The sequence below is a fragment of the Solanum verrucosum genome, unplaced genomic scaffold (genome assembly GCF_900185275.1).
Source record: "Solanum verrucosum unplaced genomic scaffold, falcon-dt-bn FXZP01000062.1, whole genome shotgun sequence".
NCBI classification, from domain to species: Eukaryota; Viridiplantae; Streptophyta; class Magnoliopsida; order Solanales; family Solanaceae; genus Solanum; species Solanum verrucosum.
The window spans coordinates 8330795-8343069 of NW_026020477.1; the positions used below are offsets into that span (position 1 = coordinate 8330795).

A 12275-nucleotide genomic window follows, 5' to 3' on the forward strand; every position below is an offset into this window, starting at 1 on the left:
TTGTGGTTACTCATATGACACGTATGAATGAAAGTAAATTTTTTGTTTAAGATGAAATGCGTTGATTTAAACATTATTCGGATATTCGTTGTTAATACTTAAATGATGGGGATTTCCCAGGGCTTTCACATTTATGATTCAGGATAAATGGATGAGATTTGCGTATATTTTCCTATGAATTTGATTTACTCAGATTACATTGTGTGTTGACTGCCAGTCACGTAAATTTAGGTCATGCATATGGCATAACAATCATATTTTGATCAATTATTTTTTAGAACAATCTAAAATTGCTAATATTATTTTATTGATAACACTATTATTCTACATAACTTTAATATTCCATCCGTTTACTTTTACTTGTCCGCTATTTTAAAATATTTTTTTTTATTTTTACTTGTCACTGTTAACATTTCAAGAAAAAATAATTATTTTCATGTTTTATCCTTAGCATTAATTACTTATTTCCTAAATCATTTTTCGTGACCTAATACTTATAAAAATCAATTAATATGAGTAATATGATAAAATAATTGTGTCAATTTAATGAATTTGCCAAATCCAAATGTGACAAGTTTAAATAAATGGAGAGAGTAATTAATAAAAATACAAATTGATTTAACTATTTAAATTTTAAACTTTTGACCTAATATTTTCTCTTTCAAATGATATTTCAATTGATTACATTTATGTTCTATTACAATAATATAATATATGAGTCAAATTTACATTTTAAACTATACATTTGATAAATACTAAATATGATATTATTGTTGTTTACAAACCCAAAGAGAATAAACAATATAATAATATATATAAGCATGGCATTAATTTTCCCATAAAAATAAAGATCTAAATCGTCACTATCCGTAAACCTTTCTCCTCCTACATAACATGACTACTAAATTATTTATGTTTATCATGAAAAAATTAAGACCGGATATCCATTTGCATTCTTAATTAAGACGATTTAGATCTTTAGTTTTATGGGTCAATTAATTGTCATGCTTATATATTATATTCTTTATTCTATTTTATACGATAGTGTTTGTCACTAACATTATAAGCATTATTTTTTATTTTTTTTATATACTCTATTGAACGACCTTTTAGAGGAATAACTTATTAATCTTTATTTCATTACTCTCACAATCCTTCATTATCATAACTGGTGTTTTAAAAGGCTGTGTTGAGATTCGTTTCGGGCTTATCCCGAGGCGGGGATTTGGAAAAACGCCTCGAGACTCATGCGTGGAATTTAGTTTTATGAAATTTATACTCTTAGGGGCCGTTTGGTTTCGAAAACCCCGCCTCGGGATAAGCCCGAAATGAGTCTCAACACAGCCTTTTAAAACACCAGTTATGATAATGAAGGATTGTGAGAGTAATGAAATAAAGATTAATAAGTTATTCCTCTAAAAGGTCGTTCAATAGAGTATATAAAAATAATAATAAAATAATGCTTATCAAAACGGCCCCTAAGAGTCCAACTGTACGCTCTAAACACACTCAACATCCAACGTTTGAGACTCGTCTAATAAATTTTACACAAATTACGTGTTAAATTCTTTTGTTAACATTGTTGACCCTCATACTTTTTTTAATAATTAATGATACTTAATAGTAGTGTTACATCTATAGAAATAAGCAGATTAAGAATAACTTCAATAACAAGTTTCTATATCGCATATTTACTATTTGGTAACATCGTGAGGGATTATTATTTAACATTTCTTTTAAAAATAGGAAAATGGTCTGAAAAATACTTCAACTTTGGCTGAAATTGCTCTTACGATACTAAACTTTATGGAAGACTTTTTACCCCTTGCACTATTTAATAGTATATTTTAAAGGTATATATGTGCCCACGTGGACACGTTACTATTTATAATTATGCAATATTTGTCCATGTGGGCACATATATACCTTTAAAATACACTATTAAATAGTGCAGGGGTAAAAGGTCATTTCCAAAGTTTGGTATCGTAACAACAATTTCGGCCAAAATTCGGATATATTTCAGACATTTTTTCCTTAAAAATACATAGCAAAACTTTACATCCTCACTTATCACTGGTTTCATGTTTTTGTCATTTGTCTCAAAATAATCATATTTTATTATCTCACTTTTTAAAGTAGTTTTATTTTTATTCATGATGGAATGGTGTTTTTATTATAATACTAAAATTTTTATTCATTATTTTCTTTTACGGAGGTAAATTGCATAGTATGATAATAATGTATTTTTAGAAATAATGATTCTCTTATTATTTGAAAGGTAAGAGATTCGAATTGATATGCGTCTCATAATATATATATTTTTCATTACATTATTTATATCTGTAAAATCATGTTAAAATTTTTATTTTCTATGAGCTTTCTCAATTATATTTTTATAATTTTATGTTATTATATTATTTTCCTATATCATAAATAAAATTTTTAAAATTTATAAGATTTATGCCATCACCTCAAGGCTTACCCTTTGTCCCATACTAAGTAAAACACTCCCCTCTTTAAAATACCAATCATAATTCATAACCCCTAAATAGTAGGTGGTTGTATACATGGCATCTTTTGATATTCCTCCATATAAATAAAGTTTTTGTAAGTATTTATTGGAACACTTGAACAAATAAGAAAACTTCTTTCTTTTTCCGTTTCTTCTTTACATATATTGCTATTGCTCAATAATATTGTATTTATAATATATATATATATAATTAGTCAGCCATGAGATATGATATGCTATTATTATTGTTATATATGACGAAAATAATGATTTTATGTATAATAATAACTAATTTAGCGTGTTCGTATTGTTGGCTTTTTCTCCGTTCAATCACTTATGTTTTTATTTATTATCCAATAATAATTATATTTTATTCTTTATCCTACCTTGTTATAATAGTTTTACCTATGTACTCCATTTTTTGTAAGTTTATGCGTCAAAATTGTTGATGCGATGACATTATCTAAATAGTATATTCATCAAATAATACAATACAATATAATTGATATGACATACTATATTTACCATTCATTCCCTTTTAGGATCGGTCGTGTTTCTTCTAAGTTTTTGTAAGAGCATCCCTCACTTAGAAACTAGCTACACTTGAACAACTATATACTCTTCAATAACATAATACGATATATTATGAATTACTCCAATAACAACCCTCCAAACATGGACTAGTATTGCCTCATCTATATTAAAATAGTACAAGCATCAAAGAACACAAAAGCCTAATGGCAAAAAGAGAACTCATCACCTAACAATATCAAAAATAGGTGAGACTGTTTAGATGTTTCGAGTTCGAGCCAAAATTCTGTTGAGACCGCCAATTTTAAATGAACATTATAATGCGCGATTCGAATTTAATCGGAATTCAATACAGGTAAAAAACAAAAAAAAAGGGTCAAAAATGTCAAAAAAGTCAAAAATAGAATTTAACCATATTAATGAGAAGAGAAAAAAAACAAAAGAATAAAGAGAAATTGCATTTATTTTCCAATTTAATAGCCTTTGAAGTTTTTCCTCTAACCCTCTCCTTCCCAATCTTGAACACACACGGCACTATAATCTATATCTGCCCTAATATACACACACACACAGTCTCTATTTGTTTTGCCCTAGTCTCGTCTCTCTTGAACCACTCTCTCTGTTTCTTCGCTGTTTTCTCTCTCGCCTTCTCCGTCTCTTTCTCTCTCTGTTTTGTGTGAAGCACTGCGGTTTCATATTGAGAAAAAGGAATTCCATCTATTGTTAAGAATTTGGTATTTTGCCTGTCCCTCGGGCGAAAACAGATATATATAGCGTTATATATATATTTAGAGGGAGTTTTGGTTTGGGGTTATTTAGCGCGGTTAGGGTTTTGTTGGGGATCTTATTGCCTTGATAATCGCTTGTTTTTTTTTTATAATCATCGTCTATAATCAGTTTGTTTGTGTTCTATTTTGTGATTTTGTGGGCAATATCTAGTTTTCTTATCTGGGTTGGGGTAGAAACCCTAAGTTTTGTTGGGGGAAGTTATTGCGGGTCTAGGGTTTGTGGATTTGTGAATTTTTACTCACAATTGGCATGGTGGGTCGGTGAGTTTAGGTTTTGTTTGGTTGATTACTCGTTGAAATCTTGTTGGGTAATGGAAAAGAGGGGTGTTTTTTTTCTGTAACTGCTCCTGAAGTAATAATGATAGTCTGATTATTGCACCAATTGTTTCGTCTTCCATCTTTTTTTGGTGAAAGAGATGGAGTAACGGAAGACTTTTTGATTCCTAGGTGTAGTTATTAACCGTTGGAAAAAAACTGGTGTTTATTTTGTTGGCTTTAAATTTGTGAAGTCGAAGGAAGGATTGTGACAGGGGTTAATTTACCTCAAAGATAAAGAGGAAAAGGAAGATGCATGGTTGATTTTTTGCAGAGGAAACTTGTTTTGGACTAAAATCTGTGAGGGAAGTTGAATTTCTTTTTGGGGAACTTTTAGATAGAGTAATGTGGTTGGTTATTGCAAATTCTTGGATAGATAGGTAAAAATCTGGACATATTGGTTCAGATAGGAAAAGTCGGTTGAATAAAAGTCTTCTTGTAGAGTAAGCTGATCATGTTCTGCGCCAATGGAAAGGAGTGAACCAGCGTTAGTTCCAGAATGGTTGAGAAGCACTGGAAGTGTTACTGGGGGTGGCTCTTCAAGTCCCCACTTTGCAACCTCTTCTTTGCATTCAGGTACACACTCTGCCCTGCTTGAATTCCTTTCAGTCACATTTATTTTAAGCACGCGTTTAAGTGAAGCATAATGCATATTGAGGATTTATATAGTGACTTATCTATCTTGCGGTTCTGGTTATTTTTGTACTTAAAACTTTAAGCATGACCATATTGTACTTTTGTGTTTCCTTGCTGCAGATGTTACTTTATCCACACTGTCTTCTCGCAATAGATCTCCTAGGAGTGTTAGTGACAAAGATAGCCCGCGTTCTGTGTTTTTGGATCGCAGTTCATCATCAAATTCTAGGCGTAGCTCTAGTGGTACTAGTTCGAAGCATCCGTACAGTAGTTTTAATAGAAATCATCGTGATAAAAATCGGGAAAGAGAGAAAGAAAGACCGGGTACTGTTGATCTATGGGATCATGACACATCTGATCCTCTGGGGAACATCTTAGCTGGTAGAGTTGATAAGAACAGCTTGAGGCGCTCTCAGTCGCTGGTGTCCAGGAAACCTGGTGAGTTCTTGTCCCGCAGGACTGAGGACTCGAAAGGTGGTATTAGTAGCACCCATAGTAGTGGCAATGGTATTCATTCTGGGGGAAGTAGTACTTTTAACGGTAACCAGAAGGCAGCATTTGAGAAAGATTTTCCTTCTCTTGGGATTGAAGAGAGGCAGGTAACCAGAGTTTCATCACCTGGTTTGAGCTCAGCAGTCCAAAGTTTGCCAATTGGAAACTCGGCTTTGCTTGGTGCTGATAAATGGACCTCAGCATTGGCAGAGGTGCCTCCTATAATTGGCAGCATCGGTATGGGGAGCTCAGCTTCTCAACAAAGTGTTGCTGTAGCTCCAACACCTAGCGCTCTAAGTGGGACAGCTAGTCTGAACATGGCTGAAGCATTGTCGCAAGCACCGCCGCGCACTCGTTCCACCATGCAGGTAATTTTCTTTTTTATTGTTAGTTACTGCCTAATTCTGATAGTTTTGGAGAGATGTTCATCTGTGTTAATTTTGCATGTGTGTAGATCCCTGATAAGACACAGAGGCTTGAGGAATTAGCTATAAAGCAATCCAGACAGTTGATACCTGTGATACCTTCAATGCCTAAAGTTTCGGTATGTTTAATCATGCTGTATGCACATATGCAAAGGCATCTTTTTGATGCATTTTACAGTGTATTAGTTTTTTTCCTTGGGATTTTATCTATATGGGTCATCATTTGTTGGTTTGTTTTTATGTAGCAATAGAAGTTCTAGTCATTTCGGGTTTTTATCCCTCTTTGCAGTTGGGCTATGGATTGTATGTTAATAATCTTTTGTAGTTGTAATTACTTTGATTGATGAGTAGCATAAAATGCGCACACAAATTGAGAAGATTAGCATGATCATTTGTCAAGCTTCTTGTTCCGTAATATCGACTAATAACATAGTCAATATTATGAAACAAGTTTGTTTAACAAATGATTATGATAGCCAGGGGTTTGTTGGTTTCATGTGTGAATAGAAGTGTAACTAACTTGTGCTGGTTATTGATCTTTGATGTGTCCCAGGGGATTATGAACCCTCTTTTTATGCAAGTATTGTTAGTGCTGGGGCCATGGGGTGGTAGTCGGGCATTGTTGACATTTCCTGTTTCCATGTTCTGAATTTTATTAACCTGTACTTGTATAACAAGATTGAAACTCAGTTGGCTATAGATATCCATAGGGTTTGCAAGTTTTAAGGGACATTAGGCTATTCAAAATTTCCTCATAAAATAATATACGGGAGTTTATTTTCAACACACAAGCTTTAAATAATTGCAGGGTGTGGCTGCATCTGAATAAAAAAATGTGTTAATTTCACTTTACAAGATAAATCTTCATACTGTGTTTATGAATTGTCGTATATACTCACGAATCATTGGATGTGTGGATTTTTGTGGTAACTATAATTTATTCACTTCGGGGTTGTCCCCCTCTATTCTTGTTGCCAAGGACTTCCAGCTTCTGGATTCTGCTGAATCTCACGAACAATGTTAATCCTTATGATCCTGATAATTGCCTAACTATTGAGACATTTATCTTGCTTTGTAGACCTTGTCTTTCTTTAATTTTTATTTGAAGTATTTTAAAACCTTTGATTCAAACGAGTCAACTTTAATGTTGTTACAACTTCTGCACTGCCTTTAATATCTTTGAATCCACATATTGGTGTATCGGCTGGTTATTGAGTAGAATCATGTAGGATCAACTTTTTTTCTATCCACCTGCTGATGTGCTTGTACATGTACATGATTATACTGGTGAAGCTAGAGACCTAGCTTTTACTGAAGAAAAAATGGCAATTATATGATGCGCTGCAGGAATCCAAATCACGGAAAGGTTAATTGCGAAGGGAACTTCTGAGGTGTGATTAACTGGATAATGCTGCTAATTCATCTTGGGGAAACCAGAGTTGTGTATTAAATGATTATGAATTGTGTGTAATCAATTTGGTAGTTGCATGTAAAATTGTCCCTGGACTTTTATTTCCCCCCAATGTAATGTTGTAGCCTTGTGGTTGATCACATTCATTGATTGGTGAGTTATTTAGTCTCTTTAATGTTCTTTCGAAAGATAGAAGTATTAGAAATTAAACGGTTACTTGATTATGTTTGACCTATTTATGTGACATTATCCTGTCCCTCTTGCTCACACTCTCTCAGGGAGTGGGTAATCGATATGTTTAACTTGTTTAAAGAAGCTTGTGACATGAGTGCTTCTTTTGTTGGGAGCTCTAATCCTAGTTCTATTTCACTGGAAAATCAATACTAGAGGACAGACAGAAAGGAATCAAATCTTCAGCTAACTACTGTTACCTAAATTATGCCTACCCTCATCTAAAGCTCAAACACTATAACATATTTAAGGGCATAATACCTGATGACATTTCTCTGTGCATCTCTCTTGGCCAATGGTTTTGTATTTCCTTCCCTTTGTTTGTTTTCCACAACTTGTTTGTTTTTTCGCTGGTTCTAAAGGAATCACATTACTGAACTACATTTTAGCCTTTTTTATTTGCTGAGCACACATTGCATTTTAGTTTTTGTGTCTTCATGTAGAAAAGAGGAAGCAGGATGTCTACTTGAAATGAGATAGGCTGAAAATCATCTCGCATATTAATTCTATTGGGGAAGCTATTTATTTTCAATTTTAGTTGTATTATCCTCTAGTATTTTGGATATAGAATTTACATACAAAGGGTTAGGCTTGATGGATGGTTGATATCCATATTAATGGGAAGCAATTGTTTCCAGGTATCCAGTTCTGCTGATAAATCAAAGCAACCAAAATCCATAGCTAGGACAAATGAGATGGTTGGAATAACTAAGAGTATGCAACAACCTTTTTCCTCTCAACTTGCTAATCAGGCTCGTAGTGGACAAGTCAGAGCGGAAACTCCAGCTACCTCTCATGGCAAAACTCTTCTGGTTCTGAAGTCAGGACGGGAAAATGGTGTCACCTCTTTGTCAAAAGAAGCATCAACTCCAGCTAACAACACTGGCAATAAACTAGCTAATTGCCCTCCTGCAGTGGCTCCTTCAGCTCCTGCTGTGACCAGTCCAACTTCAAGGGTAACTTCCCTTGAAACCAAGGCTGCTGCATTGTCACTGAAGCCACGGTCTACTGCAGAGAAGAGATCTTCTCTGTCTCAAGCCCAAAGCAGGAGTGATTTTTTCAATCTAATGAGGAAGAAGACTTCAAATTCTTCTACTGCCCTTCCAGACTCTGGTATGGCTTCATCTAACAGTAGGGAGCAGTCTTGTCTCAAAACTAAAGATGAGGATAGTGCCTCTTTGAGTCCTTGTGTTTCTGAAAATGGAAGTGAGAGAACCAGCAATGGAGACCCTCATGAAGCTCAAAACCATGTTCAAAGACATAATGATGTTGAGGAGAACAACTCGCCCATAAATGGATCGGTATATCCAGATGAAAAAGAGGCTGCTTTCCTACGTTCTCTTGGTTGGGATGAAAATGCTGTGGAAGAGGAAGGCCTGACAGAGGAAGAGATTAATGCTTTTTATCAGGAGGTAATTAACTCTAATTGCTATTTTTGTATGTTATATATCACTTCCGACGTGACATTAGTTATGTTAAAGATACTCCATGATTAAGTTTGAAACCTGAGTGTTTGATACTAGTGAGGTTTCTTGGAGATGATTCATTGCATACTGTACCTTAACATGACCATAGAAAGTTAGTTGTGTACAGTTCTTAATAGATGCTATCCTTTTATGTTGTTCTGCTGTGGGACTTGCAGTCTACTTCTGAAATTAGACATGCTTTCTTTGACTTAATTTTGGAGCAGTGTTAAGTAACCTTTGGGGGGTGGGGTGGGGGGTGGGGGGGGTCTCAATTTAAAGTCAAAATTTACATTGAAGAGAAAGCTCTTTTTTCACTGACTCTGTTTGACTAATTTTGTAATGCAACCCCTGCAATTGCAGTATATGAAACTGAAGCCATCCTTGAAGGTTTACAAAGGTGCCCAGCCAAAGTGTTTGATGCTGCCTGAGTTGCACTTGGCTACTAATCCTGGAACTGCCTCTTCCAATTCGACTTCATCTGAATCTGATGCTTGAATATAGTGATTTCTCACCTATATGGGGGATGCATACAGTTTGGTTTGTCAAGAGATACATGTCTTTTTTTTTTTTAATGGTCTCTTTTTGTTTGGAGGATCTCTGATGTATCTGTTCACAAGTGGAGGGTGGCTTTTGGAATTTTGAAGGTGCAGAGAAGAGAAATAAGTTAGTCTGCTGCTGTCCTGCTGGCTCAAAAGAAAGCTAAGGTAGCGTTTTTATAAGTAGAAGTTAGGAAAATGTTAGTCTGCAGTGGATGATGCTGGGCAAATTGCTTCTTTTTGGAAAATTTTTTTGTGCTTTTCCTTTCCAGTGCTCATTTGAAAAGGAAAGAGAAGGTTTTAAGTTGTTTTGGTCAATTTTACGGGGAAGAAGGAAAATTGCAAAGTTCATTATAGAATTTTCTTTTCAGCCAAAATCTCATAATCGCATAGCTCATGTTGATATCATCCTAGCTATTATTATATTTTCTTTACTTTTTGTCTATGTTTCTTTTTTGTCATATTGATATTTTCAATTGCAATCCGCTGAGTTCTCAAAGTAGTTTTAATGGATGTGGACATGTAGTAAATGGTAATGACCTGGGTTGGGAAGATGCTATTTTAGGGTATTAACTGCATGCATGCATCATTTCTGTTGCTCTGACTGGTAGCTCTGTTGTTGGAGCATGTATTTCCCCCCTCGGGTTTTCTTTGAGTTGTAGTAGGTAGAAAATGGCTTGTTGAATCGGTACTAGTCAAAGTTGAGCAGGTAATGAATGATGTTGATTCTTTTGGAAGAAAATAACTCCACGAGCTTAGAATGATTGACACACCTAAATTGAGTGAAGATATTGGGGGCACAAAAATTGTTGTCTTCTTAGTTTCTTCAATTCACCAGGTAGTTCTGGCTTTGGGTGTGGCTATCAAAGTTTACGTTTGGGCCTATATTTCAACAACAAATTTGTTCAACCATACAGTGTTCAAAAGCCGTTGATCTAAGTTATTTAGGTTCATCTTAAAATGCCCACTATTGGAGTTGTAGAGTTTTTTTTTGTTTTGGAAATTTGTGTTTGTATTTTTGAATTTTCTTGAGTTCACTGATTCACCTTCAGTGATACAAATTTTGAGTTCAATTAACTTTAATGAATGTTTTTTCCAACTTAATTGACTAGTGAACTTGAGTTTGAAAAAAATTCATTCAAGGTTATCATTCCTACAGAATTCAACTACTATTGTAGACAATGTGTTTGATAATTAAGTAGTAACTTGCATCATCACCAAGAATTTGTTGTGGGATGATCCCTCCATCTCTAATTACAGGTTTCGGGTTTATGTTCTTATTTTTGGCAGCGATAAATTTCTCCTTAAGTGGGATTTACCTTACGGGAATCCATGGCTCCACTGCGGGAACTAGATGAAAAAAAAGAGTCACTTGAATAGACAAAAGTGTTTGATAATATGTATAATAATTAAGAACTTTTAGAGTGTTACACTAATCTCAATTCATAATATGTTACAATAATTAAGAACTTTAGTATGTTCTAGTGCCCAGAATTATATTGTTACTTTGGCTCAAGACTCTATTATTCTCACATGTAGTTAGTTTTATAAAGAAAAGGCCAATATGGATGAAATTAGGAAAACATTTTAAAGCCAATTTCACCTAATTGATACTATGAAAATTGTCTATTTTGACTTTAGACATGTTTACCTTGATTCAAACGAAGAGGACTACAATCATATTTTGTTCAAGGATGTTATAGACATTGGTGAATCTCTATGAAGATATTGAATGGACTGCCAACTTTAGTTTAAACTTTTATGGCATCTTTTTTTAAGTGGCAAATCATATGTAGATTGATAAGTGGTATTGGTGTAGTTGTTTCCCCCGGCCAATTGATAAATTGAGCTCGAGTTGGGTGTATCTCTCTCGAAAGGGCTACTAGTGTTAATGATCCTTCTACACGACAATTTCGTCTTTCTCGACATGTTATCTTTATCGAACTTACTACAAAGCTTGGGGTGTTTAGATTTCCTGTGATCAAGGGTGGTGCTACCCTTGTCGAGGAGCGTTAAGCAACACTTCTCCGTTGAAAATTACATTGTATAAATATGTAAAATTTTGATTTTATACTTGTATATATTAATGTTGACATCTTTTGGCACAACGTGAAGAATTAGATCAATGGTTGGGGGTTGCAAAAGCTCTCAATCTTTGGTAGGTCAGCTGTCCGAACTACTTTATATTTTGATATGTTTCAACAAAAATTCTGGCTGCCATTGCTTGTAATGGTGGGCTATTATGTTCCCTTGTCACCCCTTAGAGGAGAGCGGTGAAACTATCGAGAATTTTATGTGAGACAATACTAGAAATCTTCGATCTAATAGAATCAACAAGATTCGGGTAATCAAAGTGATCAACTTAGGGGAAGTTTCACAATCATATGTAGATTGATCAGTGGTGTTGGTGTAGTTGTTGCTCTTGACCAATCTACATTCTCCAAGTCAAAGGGGAATATGGTCAAAGTAGTTGTTTCACTATGAATTTTTTTTACTCTATTCATAAAAAATTGTTTTTAAATACTATTTTAAGTTGTATTAGTTGAAAATAATTCAATAATATGTTTTCACTTTTTAACCATTACTTTGTTTTTAATTATTGTCCCAACTTTTTTATTTTACGAAAAAATCCCATTTATTTCAGCTATTATTACATTATTAATTCAATATTTACTTAATAATCCTATGATGTTGGCGTTGTTTAAGCTTTTGCATTTCCTTTATCAATTTTTGAAAGAGAGATTGATTGGTGATGCTTATTTTTTCATGTTAGTCATCAAAGTTGATCCCTAAAAAAAAAAAAAAAGTCATCAAAGTTGAACTTGGTAAATGCATATATGGTAGCCATTTAATGAAAATTTGCTGTTTGATTTTAGCTTATAGCAAAATGATTCGGGGTGTGGCTGCTCGTTTTGCTTCTGCCAAAATAATT

The 12275-nt window shown here is 34.1% G+C and overlaps 1 protein-coding gene across 1 annotated transcript; it reads left to right on the forward strand.

The window, feature by feature from the left end:
• Positions 1-4408: 4408 nt before the first annotated feature.
• LOC125809141 (uncharacterized) lies at positions 4409-9765 on the forward strand. The gene is made up of 5 exons (XM_049488794.1): positions 4409-4722; positions 4903-5642; positions 5729-5818; positions 7980-8753; positions 9168-9765. Exons 1-5 carry the CDS (start codon positions 4614-4616, stop codon positions 9300-9302), a joined length of 1848 nt encoding a protein of 615 aa, XP_049344751.1. The 5' UTR covers positions 4409-4613; the 3' UTR covers positions 9303-9765.
• The last annotated feature ends 2510 nt before the right edge of the window (positions 9766-12275 follow it).

Coding starts and splice junctions, on each gene's coding strand:
- LOC125809141 (XM_049488794.1), top strand. CDS start 4,614: ATGGAAAGGAGTGAACCAGCGTTAGTTCCAGAATGGTTGAGAAGCACT. Junction 5,643..5,728: donor GCACTCGTTCCACCATGCAG/GTAATTTTCTTT, acceptor GCATGTGTGTAG/ATCCCTGATAAGACACAGAG. Junction 5,819..7,979: donor CTTCAATGCCTAAAGTTTCG/GTATGTTTAATC, acceptor AATTGTTTCCAG/GTATCCAGTTCTGCTGATAA.